The 18,873-nt window shown below is 34.8% G+C and overlaps 2 protein-coding genes across 3 annotated transcripts; one reads left to right on the forward strand and one right to left on the reverse strand.

The window, feature by feature from the left end:
• Positions 1-6,362: 6,362 nt before the first annotated feature.
• Positions 6,363-7,087, forward strand: LOC144571938 (17.1 kDa class II heat shock protein-like). The gene has a single exon (XM_078321330.1). It carries the CDS (start codon positions 6,414-6,416, stop codon positions 6,885-6,887), a length of 474 nt encoding a protein of 157 aa, XP_078177456.1. The 5' UTR covers positions 6,363-6,413; the 3' UTR covers positions 6,888-7,087.
• A 3,686-nt stretch (positions 7,088-10,773) lies between these two features.
• On the reverse strand, positions 10,774-17,432 carry LOC144571402 (S-adenosyl-L-methionine-dependent methyltransferases superfamily protein). 2 transcript variants are annotated; one of them, XM_078320681.1, is made up of 13 exons: positions 17,012-17,432; positions 16,482-16,540; positions 16,082-16,132; positions 15,449-15,581; positions 14,866-14,951; positions 14,676-14,774; positions 14,547-14,600; positions 13,932-14,076; positions 13,116-13,177; positions 12,851-12,938; positions 12,371-12,448; positions 11,638-11,799; positions 10,774-11,224 (listed from the first exon to the last, which is right to left on the reverse strand). In XM_078320681.1, exons 1-13 carry the CDS (start codon positions 17,286-17,288, stop codon positions 10,962-10,964), a joined length of 1,557 nt encoding a protein of 518 aa, XP_078176807.1. In that variant the 5' UTR covers positions 17,289-17,432; the 3' UTR covers positions 10,774-10,961. The 2 variants fall into 2 exon arrangements, with proteins under 2 accessions (XP_078176807.1, XP_078176808.1); XM_078320682.1 differs by lacking the exon at positions 12,371-12,448.
• Positions 17,433-18,873: the final 1,441 nt, after the last annotated feature.

Below are 18,873 nucleotides of genomic sequence, written 5' to 3' on the forward strand. Positions count from 1 at the left end.
CACCGCATGTGGATCAATGAGGACACCAAACCTGCGCCTTTACCACTGCAATAGAAGAGCTTTGTTGTTATTCACTATTAGCTTTTATATATATAACTTATATTGAATACTTATTTAGGATTTTTAATATTTATTTTATATAATACAAGTGCTGAATTAATAATATATAATAGGCGTATCGTATCTGGGATTTTTAAAATTTGCCATATCACCGTATCCGTATCCATGCAACATAGCTTACAAGTAACTTTTGAACCATAATTAATAACTCAGAATCCAAGCATTTTTATTTTTTTTCAATAACACATAAAGAAATATATTAATCTTTCTTACAGCTACAAAAAATTCGGTCTGAAAAATGTTGATCCGAGTTATTGTCGCAGTCTTTCTAATAAATCAAATTGTATTGTATTTCATCTATTTTCAAGAAAATATATTAAACATTTCTAATATTTCAATACAAAAATAAATAAATTTAAAAAAATCTATTTTGTAAAAAACAAAAACGGTGAGATTTTTTTTCTTGAAACTGTTCAAAATCTCACTAGTCTCAATTTTTGAACCGATGAGAAAATAACTGGAAAGAAGTTGTGAAACCGGTGAGATTTTGATCGGTTTGGATAATTTTCGAAATCCGGCACAAAAGTAGGTAAAATATGAATTTTTTTTTTTGGATATTAATAAAAATTTCGGGTTATACTAGCTGTTAAAATATTATCAACATTAATTGCATAAAAGATCTAAATATGTGACATGCAAAGCTCATTTAAGGGGTACTAATCAACTTAGTTGATGCTAAGTTAGTTTGAAAGGTTAATTCTTCCAAAAATGGAAGTTTGGTCTATAAAAAAGAACAAAAAAGTAGACAATACTTTATCATTACATGAGGCGTTTTGCGTTTCTTCTGTTTTTCGTTTTCATATATATTTGTTGTTGGCAGGGAGCCAGCGGAGATTTTTATTAATACCCTAAAAAAAAACGTTGCAAATCTATCCTCGAATTAATTATTTCTTTCAAAACTATCCCAACCGCCCGACTAGGGGTGTAAACGGTCGGATACGGATCGGATAGTGGTCTTACCGTATCCGTATCCGTTATAATTTTTCAGATACAGATACGGATACGGATAATCTCGGATACGGATATGGATACGGATATTAAATGTTACGGATACAGATATTTTTCATAATTAGCTTGTTGGTTATAAAATATCTATTATATTATTAAAATATTAGTCACTAATTATGTCATAGTGTTATATTGTTCATCAAAATATATAGCTATATGCAATTTATAAATGAGTAAGGCTTGGGTGCTATGGATAGCATAAGGCCATCCCGTGCTACGGCCTCAAAAACCTATTGTATAACCTTCAAACTTCGATTTAAATAGCTCAATAAATTGGTTATATAATAAACTTGTAGAATACTAATTTTTACTATTTATTATGATCTATAAAAGATGGCCAAAAATAGCCTAAATTTTCTTTTATTTTCCTATTCACTTTTTGCCATCTTTCATAAATCATAATAAATAGTAAAAATTAGTATTCTACAAGTTTATTATATAACTAATTTATTGAGCTATTTAAATCGAACTTTAAAGGTTATACGTAAGTTTTTGAAGCCGTAGCACGGGATGGCCTTATGCTATCCATAGCACCCAAGCCTTACTCTTAATAAATTATTGGTACAATATGCAATTTAATAAATCAATTTAAGAACATATAACACATTTGTTGTGGTTTAAAAGTATAAACTGTCGGATACGGATAGTTAAAAGTCTTACCGTATCCTTATCCGTTATAATTTTTCAGATACGGATACGAATACAGATAGTCTTGGATGCGAATCCGGATCGGATAATTTAGGTAATTTTTTGTATTCGGATCCGAATAGAATCGGATAATATATGATCCGTTTACACCCCTACGCCTGACCCACGGGAGGTCCACTATTCTACCTGACTGCCCCCCAATTGGGTGGTCCACTGGGGACCTGACCGGCCCCAGACACCCCCCCAGTGGGGCGATCCACCCTTTTTTTTTAGGTCTTAGTATTTTCATTTAAATAATTTTGTGGAGTTTTAGTTTTCTTGTTTATGGTGTATGCCAAAAAAATAAGATATTTGATATGAGTGATGTCGTAACTCTTTATAACTTTGACATGATTTGTCAGTTGGATATCACAAATCTAAAGATAAGACTAATTAAGGACTTGATCTTGATTCTTAATAATTTATTTTATTCAAATATACACAAGAAAATATGGTTAGATTGCCTCAATGATGTCAACTACATAAATATAACCATTATTTTTTATTCCAAACAAGATGCTTTCGATGATTTTTTAATCAAAAATATAACCATAATTCATGCTTTCGATGATTTTTGAATCAAAAATATAACCATAATTCATGCTTTCGATGATTTTTGAATGATAAATATAACCATAATTCATGGAAAACATCAACAAAAAAATTTAGAACAAGATTGTGAAATATAAGAGGAGAAGATTTTGAATTTTGAAAAAAAAATAATTACCATGCAAATGACATATATTGAACAATCATAGATAATTTCAATGATCTTTGAATAATAAATAAAACTGTAATCCATTAAAAAAAAAAAAAATCAAACGCACACAATAAATAGTAAATGCATTTAAAGTTATGGTCATTGAGAGAGCATGAGTACGTCATCGATGTTTTGACAGTAATAAAGTTATGGCTGTTTAGAGAACATGGGCGCGTCATTGATATTTTGGCAATGAAACATCGATGCACTTCTGCCGTCGTTAAGTCGGGCATAAAGCATCGGTCCGTTATCGGTGTTTTTGCACGGAAGCATCGTTGTTTTTTGAAAAAACTTCAAACAACCATAACTTTGGCTAGGAAAGTCGGATTTGCGCGTATGACCACAATTCGAAAAGGGGGAACGATACGGATCAAATTTTGCTTGGGAGGAAACCCCAGAAGCATCAGAATTGCAAAAAAACGTCGTTTAGTGCCTCAAAATTTAGTTTAAGTTTTCTATCAACGGTAGACATACAATGATCGGTATTTTGTTTAGTCAAAAGCCTAAGAGATTATTCAAGAATTATCCATATAATTATTTGTTGCACCGAAAAGATATAGTGCAAAGCTTCAGTACAATGATGTACTTTTTAAACCTTTAACACGCGTTTGGGTTGAATTGCAAGTGCACAATTCTATCAAAGTAGTATTTGAGGTATCGATCCACAGGGAGTACGTTAAAAACTTAGTTTAGACTTTAATAATAAATTTCAGAAAATAAAATAAAGTAAAGTGCAATAAAAGTAAATGGGGGGGTTTGTTCTAACAATTCCTAAATTTGGGTTCAATACCCGAATAGAGAGTTTAAAACAATAAGAGTAAATGAATGAAAAAGAAAGGAATTGGTTTGTTTTCAAGATTTAGAGATCTTGGGGTCTTTGGTCTACATTCCCTTGCTAACTATATCTATTCGGTATTTGTTTAAGTTCATGTATGATTTGATGAGGTTTCTAACCTAATATGTCATTAAGGGTTACTTTCGTGAATTAATAACGTGCCTAAGTAATTCGGACTTCACGGTTAGGTCCTTCACCCTAGCTACTTAGACCATAAGCTCTCGTTAGTCTCTCCTCTCCTCAAATATTGATACTTCACGATTAAGTCCTTCGTACCAATACCCGATTCGATTTGAGATGTCCTAATTAGGGTTTTCCTTCACGGTTAGGTTCTTCACCAAATTCCTAACCTTAATTTCTGTAGTTCCGGCTTAGATTACAAATTGGTTACAATCCTAATCTAAACCTAGGGTATTTGCATTCATAATTTGGTACTCTCCTCTCGTCCTAACTTCTTTAGATCCTTTGACAAAGAGATAGCAAAGCGGGACTACAGCGATTTCAAGTACTAATTATGTAATTAACACAAATGATAAATCTCAGAAATTAACATCAAATCCCAATAAACAATCATAACAAAGACAAATAACCGAATAAGATACAATTAAACAAGTTCATGCATTGACCTAAACCCCTAGAGAGAGAACTACTCCCTCATGGAGAGATCCATTACAAAAATTGGCAAAGTAAGAAGAAATGAAATAAAAGAAGTAATTACACCCTTTGACAAATCAAAAACCTCTATCTTGCCGACTTCTTGCTCAGGAAACCCTTCTTCTCCTTGCTTGAAAGCTTTCCTTTTCTCCAGAATTTATCGCTAAGTATTGTGTGTGTAGAGAGAGAATGAAAGAGTGAGGGATGCCTTGAATGGAGAATGAACCCCCTCTTTTATAGCCAAGGACCATGCCCAATTAAGAGCCTAGAAAGTGGAGTTAGTGGGTGTTATATTTGGATTATTCCCCAGGATGCCTTATCCACATTTGACTGTAAAACGCGTCCATGAAGTGCCAAAAATAGAACCCGTGTTGAATCTGTGCAAATTTTGCTATTCTGCGGCTCCAGTGCGGATGGCTGATCCGCACTGCGGGTGGTCTCATCCGCATTGGCACTAAGTTTCCTTATTTAACTTCTGCGAAATAGTTGAATGCGGATGACAGTGCGGATGGCTGATCCGCATTGCGGGTGGTCTCTGCTTCTCTGAGGGTTCTGAAATCGGCTAAGTATTGAGTGCGGCTGGGCTCATCCGCACTGCGGGTGGGAGTTCATTCGCACTAGGCTCGGACTTTTTCCTGTGCAGCGCTTGGATGTTGGAAATGCGGCTAAGTGCTCAGTGCGGCTCCACTGATCCGCACTGAAGGGTATTTTCGCCATTTTTCATCATTTCCTGCAATGAAAAGCCAAACAACTGCAGTAACTTGATTCTAGGTGTATTTAAATCACTTTATATTAAAAATACAAGATATTTGATGTTGTTTTATGATAAAATCCAGATCAATTGTGTATATAATTTATGCTTATCATTATTTTAAAATGCATTTACTATTTATTATGTGCGTTTGATTATTCAAGCAAATGGTATATGTTGATAATAATCAAATAATTCAATTATTCTCTACAAAAAAAAAAGAAGTTGACATCATTGAGGTAATCTAATCATATTTCCTTATATATATTTGAATAAAATAAATTATTAAGAATCAAGGTCAGGTCCTTAATTAGTGTTATATTTAGACTTATGATATCCAACTGACAAATCAAATCAAAGTTATAAAAAGTTACGACATCACTCATCAATATATCAAATGTCTTATTTTTTGGCATACACCCTAAACAATAAAACTAAAACTCCACAAAATTATTTAAATAAAAATACTAAGACCTAAGAAAAAAAAAAAAAGGGTGGACCGCCCCACTAGGGGGCGGTCAGGTAGAATAGTAGACCGCCCGTAGGTTGGACGGTTGGGGCAGATTTGTAAAAACTTTTTTTTAGGGTATTAATAAAAATCTTCGGGGAGCCAGGGACGACCCTATGACTGGGAGAAAATTTTTTTTATAAACCATAAATAAAAAAATAATTTTTATCTAACAAACTTGATTGCTTTATTTTTTAACAAAAAATCATAAAAACTGAGATGTCATTTTGATTTTATTTTTTTTTGGACTGAAATATATTTCAAGAAAAAAGTACATTGAAAAATTATAAAAATATCTCTAACCAAATTAGCATTTCGGTCTTAGAAAAAATAAATAAATAAAATTTCAGAACGAAATAACATTTCAATTCCTATGTTTTTTTTTTTTAATTATGTTGGTTTCATAAAAAAAAATTATTATTATGATTTATAAAAAAAATCGAAAGGAGCGCAATTTGGGAAATAAAACTTAGAAAAAGGAAAAGAATAGTTATTTCCGGTTTTGTAAAATATATCCGGTTAACTAATAACCGGTTTTATAAAATATATCCGGTTAGTGGCTAATCATTTTTTTTTTCGCAATTCCGAGTACCCAACAACAGAAAAGAATAGCTATTTCCGGTTATTGGAGCACCGGGTGGGCATTTTTCTAAATTCTTCAAAAAACGGGATAGATTCGGTAATTTATTAATTAATTTGGATATTTATAAAAATTTCGGAAAAGAATAACATATTGATCTCGATGTGGAGAGAAGAAGAGTATCTCATCGTACGGGAGCATTCTAGTATATTCTACCGAAACTATTCTAGAAGAGGCTAATTTCTCAAAAGTGCCACCGACATTTCCGAAACCTCTGTATCCTCGATTCTTTTCTTCTACTCGATCCTTCTAGAATTTGAATTCCCCGCTCAGTTTCGAAACTTCCATCCACTTCCAGAATTTTACAGATCTTACTCTCTTCTTCCCCAATCAACCCCACTCACTATATAAAAAACCACATCCGATGTCCTTCCTCATCCAGCAAATCAGCCAAAAACATAAGACTAACACAAAAGCGCACAGCCTTCAACGAATCCTTCGAGTTCGACTATGGACTTGAGAATGCTTGGTCTAGACAACCCTCTCTTCTCTGCCCTTGCTCACCTCGCCGACTCCTCTGACGACCACGAGAAATCATTCACCACTCCAACTCGCACCTATGTGCGTGACGCACGAGCAATGGCCTCAACACCGGCGGACGTGAAGGAACTCCCCTCATCCTATGTCTTCACAATTGACATGCCTGGACTGAAAACAGAGGACATGAAGGTGCAGATTGAGGAAGGAAATGTGCTCGTGATCAGTGGAGAGAGAAAGAGGCCAGAGGAAGAGAAGGAAGGGGTCAAATATCTGAGAATGGAGAGGCGCATGGGGAAATTCATGCGCAAGTTCGTGCTGCCTGAGAATGCGAATCTTGAGACTATCTCTGCTGTTTGTCAGGATGGCGTGTTGACAGTGACTGTCCAGAAACTGCCCCCGCCTGAGCCGAAGAAGCCTAAGACAATTGAAGTTAAGGTTGCTTAAGTGAATTAAGCAGGACGCTATTAAATGCTAAGAAAATAGTACTAGTCGAGATTCTCTTTTTTCCTTTATTATGCGTGTCAGGGTGCGCTTTCTGGTATGTCTTTATGAGTTTTTGAGTGCTTAATGAAATAATAATGGGTTTGTATGATGTAATGGAATTATGGAGGAGATATTGGAGTTAGCCTTGATGATGTGATCTATGATCAGCTTGTTTTTAATTCGTTGTCTGTTTATTGTTTAATATATATATTTAGCGTTTTTTTTGTTTCCTAATGAGGACGCAGTGATAGAAGTTTTCATTCAGAGAAATTATTATAAATAACATAGATTTCTATTAAAAAATATGAGAGAGAAAAAAAAAGAGTACTCCTAGATTTCGTCGACCAGTAGTAAGATCAGGTTAAATTTTGGATCGGAACAAATTTCAGTGCTCCAAACGTTTAAATTTATTTTTCAATTTGTATGAGAATTTCTGTAGCTTGAAGACGCAAAGGGAACTAAGGAATTTGCACATTTTACTGTTTTGGCATTGCTTAATTTATCTGGAATGACACGTCAGATTTCAGATGTGATCTCCTTCCTTACATTATGGAAAGAGGAAACAGTAATTCTCTTTTTGCACTTTCAGGTCACAGAAAATCTCACGCAACAGGATTAAAAAATGTTAGAAGCGCTGAATTTGTTTCGGTTCAAAATTTATATCAGAAAAAATCCCATTCGATTTTATTACGGATAGAAATCTAGCAGTATTTTTTTTCCCTCCTTTTTAAAAAAAAAAATTATGAATAAAAAATGTTCCAGCTATAAACGTGGTTATGGAGGAATACAGATTCGTTAACAAATGTGCTCTGCAAACTTGAATTAAAAAGAGGAGAGGAGAGGGGATGGAAGGGGTATGAAGAGTACTCTCTAATTGGGGTAGAAAAATATAAATGGTTCGTTGTTATCTTCTTTTCTCTCCTCTGCCCTCCTCTTGGCTTCCCTTTCAAATCAAATTTTGAGTTTGTATGGGAAGTTGGAACCGTCCAATCTTACTCTTATGCGAATAATAAAAGACCTGAATTACGATCAGACAATCTGAATTTAAATTCAAAATTTAAGTTGCTTTAAGAGATCTGTGGATTCATTTACGGAGTCCAATATTAATCTGATATATGAGGGAGTGGATACTTATAGCTGTGGCCTTGTGGGTGTAAACGGATTCAAAATCATCCGTCTGAATTTGCTTTGAATCCGTACTCCAGAACTGAATTCGGATAAGAGTAAAATCAGCGGATTTAAGATAATTTTGCCTAAATCTGAATTTGCTTTGAATCCGTACTCCAGATTTAAGATAATTTTGCGGATCCGGATCCAAATATTTATTAAATAAGAGAAAATCAGCGGATTTGAATTCGATAATTTTCCTCATGACTAAATGGTCCAATCTGCTCTGCTCTTATACGAATAATAAAGGAGTTCAGTATATTTTGTTGGATCTTAATCCAATGTTGACCATATATGTGATATAATTATGTATTGTTTACTGTCATATATGATTGTCACAATTAAAGTGATCTAATATGGAATTAAGATATTAGACAATCTATGTATTCAATAGGATGTGGTCCATAAGTGTGTAGAACCAGTGTTATCAAAATCGGACCGGACCGGTCGGTTGCACCGGAAAAAACCGGAACCGGAACCTAGTCCGGTTTGGTTTGTTTATAAGACCGTTTCTGTTATTAAACCGCTAGAAACCGGTTTAATGTGCCGGTTTTTGATAAAAAAAACCAATAATTCGGTTGGAAGAAATCCGGTTTTAGAGTAGTTAACTTTTGTACACATTTTTTCATGCATTAAATATGAGAGAGAAATAAGAGATTGCTATTAGCTAGACTCCTCACATGCATACACTTTTACAGTAAAGTCAATAAAGTGTGTGCTATACTAAATTTATTTTATTCTAAAATTTTATATAGAAGACCTCAAAGTATTAGATATTATATTCTAAGAAAATAAATTATATATATGATAAAATGTTTCCTAGATTGTGTTTAATTCAAACTACATTTATTTTTTATATTTAATTATCTTCAAAGTAACAATGGTTACTATTTTATTTTTATTCTAATTTTCATTTATTTTTGTTGATGTGCTCTAGTTTTATTTTTTTTTAATATTTATTATTTTTACATATTATCAAACAAAATAGAAGCTTTATCCACCTTAAAAATATTCAATCTATTTTTTTTAATAAAATCAGTATTATTGTTTTATTTAAATGTTAAATTTTGATATATTATAAATACATTCTTAAATAATATTATATTATATTATATTATATTATATTTGTATGAATTTTTACAAATAATATATAAAAAGATATGATTATTTTATAATAGTTCTTATATCTCATATATGTAGGTAGTTAAATAAACCAGCAATTGAACCGGTTGAACCATCGGTTCGACCAGTAAACCATTAAACCGAAGCTTTACCGGGTCGATGTCCGGTCCGGTTCTGATAACATTGTGTAGAACAATTTGGGCAAAGATCAAATCATTGATGGACTTATTCTGAGATTTGCAATTAAAAAAACTGCCTTTTTTGAGCCCAGTGCGGGTGGTCCACCCGCACTCAGAACTTAGCCAAATTCTGGGAGGTTTTTGGGAGCCCAGTGCGGGTGGTTCACCCGCACTGGATCTGAGTGCGGACGCACTCAGGAGTTAGCCAATTTTTGGGAGCCTTTTGGTAGCCCAGTGCGGGTGAACCACCCGCACTGGATCTGAGTGTGGATGCACTCAGTACTTAGCCAAATTTTAGGAACTTCAGAACAACGCAGGAAAAAGTCTGAGCGCAGTGCGGGTGAACCACCCGCACTCAGGACTTAGGAAAAATTCGGGGCTGAATTTTAAGGCGATTACTTAGACACATTCTGACCTAGTGCGGACGCACTGAATCCAGTGCGGGTGAACCACCCGCACTCGTGTCGCCAGAAGTGTAAAACTATATATAGATGGGTCCCCAAGGCACAAGATAACCAACTCAACTCAGAATTCTTAAAATAGGTTATTCTTAGACATAATTCTGAGAGTCTTCTCCCTTTTTCCACCATCAAAGAATTAAGAGGAGAAATTCATTAGAAATTTGAAAAGAATTTCTCAAGGGCGATCTTGTTACTTTGGAAGACCTAATCTAAGATTCAACCAAAAGGGCGTGAAAAGAAAAGCTTGCAAGAGTCTTGTCTCGCGCTCACGGAGACGGTTGCTTCTCCAACCTAGGGTTTGATATTCCATGGTAAACGACATGGAATCAGGTATTGTATTCCGCACTAAAGATTATGTTTTGGGTCTCTTTGGCATAGGACGGTCTTAGATTAAGGTGGGAATTATTTCTTCTTCCCCGAGGTGTAAGTGTTTGACCCTAGATGAGATGTAATTGTTTGATCTCTAGATAAGGCATAATTATTTGGCCTTTATGATTCCCAACATATTTCACCTAGGGTCAATTGGCCAAACTGATCAAGGATTATGATCAGACAATCCTGATCTAAATTCAAAATTTTGAGTGACTTTAAGAGATCTGGATTCGTTTATGGAGTCCATATCCCATCTGATATATGTGGGAGTAGATACTGAGTCAAAATTTCGCTGACTATTTAGAATGGAAAGAGGTTTACTTTGGAATTCGACCTAGAATATAGGTCTGTTTGGAGATTAATTTTGTGATTCGCGATAGAATATAGGAGGGCCTGTTTCGGTATTTGCATTCGTGTCGGATTGAAACGGACAACTCAGATCTGTGATCTGATACTACACGGTCAGCTATGATCGTGAAACCACAATGTACGTTACGGGGTGAAGGGTATAATTGTCCTTGCAACAATTAGCTTGCTTATCCGAAATTTCCAATTTTCGTAGCTTAAAAAAAAATATGAAAATAAATAAGTTCAATGCTGTCAAAATTTAGACCATAGTGTAAACTGTAAAGTTGTTCCCAGAATTAGAAATAAAGTTTAATAGAATCACATGCTATGGAACCTGATTCAAAATAACGGCAGCCAAGTTGCAAATTATCTCCTGATAATTCTTGCTAGCAGCAAGATGGTCCCGAGCAGCCGTGACAAGTTCCACAAGCTTCCTGCCCATCTCTTCTCATTTGAGATGCATGATACAAAAACATTTTTGACATCCGCGGGAAATAAATTTGTCTAAAGCTCTTTACCCTATTGAAATTAGTGCTGTCTATAGAATCATCGTTTCTCATTGCAATATCTTCATTTGGCTTCCTCACAAACAAGGCAATAAAGAAACCTTCCATACCATCAGATGGGTCTGTTCTCAGTAGATGCTCCGCTGGTACAGAAAATGTGCGGAAGGGATTAAAAACAGTACAAGTTATGTTTTCTAATCTCAGAAAAGGTCTGTTAATTTGACCCTTGCCATTCTGGCGCCTCAGGTTCTCATGAAATTCCCATTTGGATCTTTTTTGGAACTCTTTGCTACAAGTGTGTAACCATACAAGGCAAGACCCAATTTCAGGTCCTTCCAATATTTCAGCCATGCAATGACATTTAAGCCTCAATTTTGCTTTTAAATATTTTGAAGAAGCTCACTAAGATTCTATACAAAAAAAACAGTAAACTTAATTGAGGTGGCGACGATGTTCAATGCATCAATCGAATATTAAAACAACTTTAGAAGCAAATTTTACAGGACAATATCTCCTTAATTACAATGTAATTTACTGTTCGACAAAGATAACTTACATCCATCAAAGACCGGTAAACCCCGGCGTTTCCATTGAGGATATGGTGTTGCTAACTCAAATCCAAGAGAAGAAGCCAAGGGTAGAACCGATTGGATGACATCTTCATTCTCTTCTTGGTGCACTGAGCAGGTGCTGTATATCACTCTCTCAACCGAAGGAACTATACAAATTTCCAAAGTAACAACAGATGACACTATGTTAGCAGACGATTGTTTCTTTACAAATAAGTTTTAAAAGCACAAGATATGTTATAATAATTTAATAATTGTTTTAATGTGTAACAATTGGCAGTTGAGAAATTCAACACCTAATATTATACCTTATTCGCTCAAAAAATCATGGACCCCCAAAAAAAACAAATCAAAGAATAAAAGAAATTCGCTGTTACCAAAGATGAAGCTTGGTATTTGACCCTGAACTCCTGATTCATGTGGCCAGGACCAGGTCAGAATCAACTCTTAAAGGTCGGCAATAAATCAGTTTAGAGTTGACAAGGCCAAACTTCTGATCATTTTCAATTCAAAATATATGCAATGCATATCCAAATAACAAAACATGACACTTTCATAGACTAATCTATAAATCAACAGATAAATGGGCAGGTCCAGATCAGTGTTATTCGAACCCCCGTAAGATTGGGTCTAACATGAACGATATTCTTTATTTTTTTTTCTTTTGGACAAAATAATGATAACCAAGCAGCCATTCATAAAATGAAAAAGACAATATACAGGAAAGTGCATGTTCAAGAGCCTTTCTTTGAAACCCCGCTAGTTTCTCTATTCTCTTACTAGCATCAGCATCGATATCTGCCATTGATCATAAAGAGGTATAATCTTTTTTTAAAAAAGCAAATAATGATAACTCATAAACTAGTGTCCTAATGATTTATGATAAATTTTACAATAAATATAATGTGCAAATGAAAATGAATATCATAATCTTTTGACTGGAACAAAGAACAAGACACTGCATGGTATTGTTACATTACCCTTATATGACCTGACTGATACAGTAGCAACCTAGCATTAAAAAAAACAAAAAAAAACTCTACCTAAAATTTTTGACAGTTAAAGTTCACGGCGATTCTCCTTACGCAATTTGAACAAACAATTAACAAAAGCCCCAAAAGAGAAAGGTAATTATAGCATATTCAGAAATAAAACTTTGACCAAACAGAAGGAAAATAATGAGGGGTAATCATAAGTCACCTTCAGTGTAGGAAGGAAGCAAGTGGTCAAGTCTTTGAGTTGAGATGCCAGACCCTGAACAGGATGGGTCCAGTAGTATTGCTTGCACCTACATAGTCAACCAAAAGGTCACACGGAATGTAAAATCGTGTCATTTTTCTTTGCTTTCTGCTCAAATTTTTTTTTTTTTTTTTTGGCAACATCCTCTTTTGAAGCATACCACCTGGTCATCAGAATCTCATACAATATTATCACTTTTCACAAAATTTAAAAGAGATTTGCAAACCTTCATGTATGCAGGATCGCTGGGGTCTACATCCAAAAAATCACCATGCATAGTATCAATATCTTTAAAGAAGATTATGGTCAAACTATTGGATTGTGCTTATAAGAAAAAAAAGGACAATTGTTGTTGTCTGCTACATTAGGTAGAGTGGGAAAAATGGCACGTTGGAGCCGGCTCCATCACAGAACGGCACGGTTACAGTACGGAATGGCACACGGTTACAGTACGGAATGGCACGGCACGCGTGTTGGTTACGTGCCGTGACCATCTTTTGAAAATTTGGCACAGCACGACACGTCACGCGAAATATCTAGTCACAGCATGGCACGTGGTCACGCGAGTCACGTTTAGTCACAACACATTTGGACACGACATGATTCACGTGGCGTGACCATTCGCGTGCTGTGACCACCTATTGACATTTTGGTCATGGCACGACACGGCACGTGAAAAAATAATTTGATCACGGCACGGCACGAGACCAAAGTCACGGCGTGTTAGTCACGCCACGACACATTTTTTCCACTCTATTAATAGGTATGAAAAGCATTGCCATGAAAAATGGCACAATACATTTTTCACCGATTGAAGATGCAGATTCTTTTATTCAGACTTGTCATTTTTCGATTAAAAAAAAAAAAAAAAACCTTTTTTACACCATATTTTGTCAACACATTTTACCTTTTGATATGCAATATTTCATTGGATTTGGGAGACATTGCCTGCTGAGATGTAACAGTCTATTGGTAGTAATACGGTCAATGAATTTCTTTTAAGAATAATGAGAGGAAAATTAAGAGAGCAATTAAAGGATACTGGTTGCTCCCGACTTTCTGATGGTTTCTTGCAAAACTGTGAGGCGTGGCTGATTTAATTCACAAGCTATTATGTTGCCTCTTCCCTTCATCAGGGCTGCCAAGTGTACTGTCTTATTTCCTGGAGCCGCACATGCATCAATTACCTTAATGTTTGTATTTTATGAAGTTAGAAAGTTCAGATGACTAGATATATGGCCCTTAATTAGTGAATAGTGTAAAGCAAAGGTCACATCTACTGAAAGCTAATGTCATTTAGAGCTTTCTGCAGCTTAACTAATAGCAAGAATAGAGAGTCCAACATACTTGCTCAAATTATCCTCTGCAATTGAGACTCTAACTTACCCAATATACACTCAGTTTACACTAAATTTAGTTTATTTCCCTGATTTAGACCCCAAATTTTGCAACTCTCAGACAACCTAGCAAGTGCAATTTAACCGAAACAAGACTCAGTTCCACTCTTCCACTTAATCCAAGTTAACCTAAGCTATGTTTAATAAGCAGTTAGACAACCCATGCAAGTCAAGAAAAGTGAAAAGGAAACTAAAATAGGGCCAGAAAATGGCCAAACTTTTAAACAATCCTTTATATGGTATCAGAGGTAAAAACAAACCTTCCAACCGGGTTTAGGACTCAAGGCATTAGCTACCATACAGCTTGCTTTTCCCTGAAAAGATATATACTGAATCAATGAAAGATAAAAAAATTCAACAAAACAAAAAAGGCAAAAGTAAACACCCACTTGTAAAACAACGCTTCCGTCCAAAACCAAGGGGTGATCATGCAAATCAACACCAGGTGGCAACACTAACAAATCAGGTACCATCTCGTCGTGATCAACCTAACTCAAATTGTAATAAACTCTTATTAATTACACATTAGTCTAATATGTTAAGTTCATTTAAAGACAATAAAAGTCAACTTCGCCTTACTTTGGTTATTTTGCTAAATTCCTTTACAGCAGACTCTACATCAATTTTAAGTGTGTTGACACGTAAAAATCGTGATTTTGGCACATCTACAAGAGAGAGAGAAGATTAAGCATCACATATATTTAACAAAATTTTGAGGCTTTTCAAAAAATATATGGTGCCAAAGACACCCATTTTTTCTAATGTTTGCAAATAACACCAAGTACATTTGAGTTGTTTGCTGACAACACTAGTTATAGTCCAAAAATTTGACTATTGCACCTTGATTTTTGATATTGAGTCAAAGAATCTGCTCAATGCACCAGTTCAAAGTTCCAACATAAACCAGTGCAAGTCTACCTGGCTTGATATTACTTAAACATATGTCTAGAAAGAATAAAAAGCTTATTACTGGTAGGCAGAATTGTAAGCACTTAACATCTTAACATTATAACACAAATCTAACAAGTGGCTGCTATGAAGCATCTTTGCAGATAAGACTTGGGCATTCGCTCCATATAAACAAAATGTTCTCCCATCCGCAAATAGAGAAATGTTGGGCATAACTTGCAAAGAAACAAAGAAAATTAAAGTAACGGAACACCTCTATTTTTGTTAGGCAACAGGTCTTCAACAGATTTTACTTGCCTTCTAACACAAGTTTTTGCTAAAGCAGACTCGAGAGCTTCTTTATGCCGGATGATATACTTCTCGACTAGACCGTCAGTTGCAATTTCCTAAGAAATGTTCAAAGGTACCTATATAATAGCCAGGTTTCTACACTAGTCCAAAGAGTGCATTAAACAAAAATGAGACCAGTGATGTAAAATAGGTTTTCCTTCGGATAAGCATTAAGCAAGGACTAATACCAGATTTAATAGCATGAGTCGGGTTCCTGTCCTATTAGTCCATAAGTGTGGTAGCTGAACCAATTCTTCCACTTATTTGTGTATTTATTTTCTGCGGACTTCCTTAGGGTTTAATTTCTTATCAGGAGAAAAATGCAACCCAATTGAGGACAGGTTGGGTTTGAACGTAGGCCTAGCTTGCAAAGTTTGAGTTAACCAAAGACAATTAGTCTAAATTAACAAGTTAAATCTGGCCATGTTCCTGTTAAAATTTTGATGCTAAAATTTCAACATGAAAGTAACTATTAAGTTAATTTGTATATTTCATACAACAAATAATTTAACTCTCCATATAAATTAAAAAAAATAGTTGGACTGAAAATGCAAACCTGTCCAAATATAATATCGTATATTGTAACATAAATAAGCTCCTCTTGTTTCTACAAAATGAAAATTTTTGACAGTAGTATAAGCATAAAGGATATAGTAGTTAGTTGTTAAACCGATCAAATTTGGCTTCATTTTCAAACTTGCCCAAACCCAATATTAAACAGATTTCGCAATTTCCCCACTAGCATTGCCCACTAAGCCCAAATGAACCTAGTTAAGCCCTGATAAATCCTTGACTTCATCTACGAAAGCCTGGATTACCCAACTTATTTATAACAATCCTGAGGTGATAAATTAACCCTCTATGGTGCAATTGAGTCAGGTTAATTTTGTAAACAAAACAAGCCCTTTTACATTCTTGTGCAATATAAGACAAATAAAGCTACAAAAAAATGATACCTTCCATTTATTGCTCAATATTGCAGTTGATGTTAAGATCTCCTTGATAACAGGAAGGTCTACAATAGGGAACAATTGTAAAGTAAAATCAGAGAGATCCAAATTGCAAATATTCATGAATCACAATTTACCATATAATGAGCTACCTTATAGAATGTAAGTTAGCACATAGAAGAGCAAACATATTACAGCACGAGTGCTGTTACTGTCAAATATATACCCGTAGTATTTAAATCCCTCACAAATCAACCACCGAGATTATGGCTGTATGTATTACTACCTAGCTTCTGCTATTGTATTGATATTTTAGAACAGTGCTTCTTTTGCTATACCACAGATTGCGGGCAATTTGGCATAGTCTGACATTAAACCATCTTTTTTCGGATCACATACAGGGGTAGTGACTGCACAAGTATCAGATCTAAAGAGGAAAACAATGCAAAATAATGGAGAAATTAGGAACTTCAGTCCTGTGGACATTCTTGAGGGTGTGTGTGAGAGGGGCCAGAGAGTTAGAGAAGAGAGAGTACACTTAAGTGTCTGACAGACAAGCGCAAAGGTGGCCTTCTTGTTACGAACCGAAGGAGAGTAAACAAGGCTCTTGATGGAGGCTGTTGCGCGTCGCGTGGCGTCGGCGCGAAGAACTTGACGGAGAACCCCAGCCGCCTCGCGCCGAGCGAAGTACGCGGCGCGTTCCGCTCCGTCCCGGCTCTTCATTCTACTTCCATTCTTCTTCTTCTCATCTTTCCGCCCCTCCACCTTGCTTTTCCTCTCCGGTCGGGACGACTGATGCGGCCGGAGCGCCATTGTCACAACTCAAACTCAGTTTCTCTGAGGGTTTTGGGTTTTTGCAGCACAGCCGCACAGGAGAGTTTGATTCAAATGAGTTTGCTCTGGATTGGGCACGGGCCGAAGTGCCACTGCTGGCCGAGTTCAGCAATTCTTTCTGGGCTCCGGGCCCGTCGGAACAAAGAAGGTATCCCAGGCAATATGAGAAATATTTTATTGAATCAATGTTATGTTTTTCAATAAAGATTTAGAGAAACTAATGTAAAAATGATGGGCTATATTCACCGTTTGTTTTATTTTCTGATAAAATCAACAACATTGATTTTACGAAAATACTACTTCTTTGACGAGGGTTCAAAGAGTAAGGCTACGGTGCTATGGGTTGCATAGAGGCTACGGTTTTATGGTTCAATATTTGAGTTTTTAAAATACTAACGGTCGATCCGAACCGTTCATCTTGTTCTCCATATTAATATGTGTTTGGAGACCAAATTTTACATTTTTTGAAAAAAATTTACTACTTTTTTAGATAGGTAGAAAATCACTTGATCTAAAAAATTCTGCACCATTCAGATATTTGATTTTCTACCTATCTAAAAAATAGTAAAAAATTTCCAAAAAATGTAAAATTTGGTATCCAAACACATATTAATATGGAGAACAAGATAAACGGTTCGGATCGACCATTAGGATTTTGAAAACTCGAATATTGAGTCGTAGCACCGTAGCCCTCTATGCAACCCATAGCACTGTAACCTTACTCGGGTTTAAATATCTTCATTTTTTTTTGTCTCCGTCATATCTCTATTTTTAAAAACTTTAATAACTCAAAATTTAAATTTTAAATTCAAATTAAAACCATTGAATATGATCAACATCATTATATCGTGTACATCTATACACGTGTAAGAAATTATGACATTTTAACTTTGTTTTGGTTGTCATTAAGAATTTGTAAAAACGTATTAATATGTATAATTTCTAGACATTGATTTTTCAACTTATTGATTCACATAAAAATAAAACCGAAACATGATAACTTTTTACAAGTACATAGAAAAATAACATAAATCACATCTAACGATTTTATTTGATATTTATGATTTAAATTTTGAATTATTAATGTTTTTAAAATAAAAATATAGTAGAGATATAAAAAATAAAGACATTTAAAGCCTCATCTATTTTCTTCCATCCTTCATTTTTAGTGTATGATTCTTTACTGTTTTTAGCTATGTTGCATGGATAAGGATACAGCGATATGACAATCTTAAAAAATTTAGGATATGATACGCCAGTTATATATATTATTTTTTATTATTTTATATATTGTATTTAGATAATCATAACTTAAATCAAATTTGTAAAAAAAAAATAAAGACTTAATAAAAATATAAGTTAAATACTATATTTGCTAGAACATATCACATGTGATACTCTAGAGTAGCGGCTAAATATTTTGATTCTCAATTGGGAAGTCCCAAGTTCGATTCATGCTGATAGCAAAAAAAAAAGAAAAAAAAAAGACATTTGCACAGGTCCACTGGCGCGCAGATGCACAGTCCACAAGTTCAATCTACCGTATCCAGCTGTATCTATGGAT

Source organism: Carex rostrata, chromosome 19 (genome assembly GCF_964058835.1).
Source record: "Carex rostrata chromosome 19, lpCarRost1.2, whole genome shotgun sequence".
In the NCBI taxonomy this organism is placed as follows: domain Eukaryota; kingdom Viridiplantae; phylum Streptophyta; class Magnoliopsida; order Poales; family Cyperaceae; genus Carex; species Carex rostrata.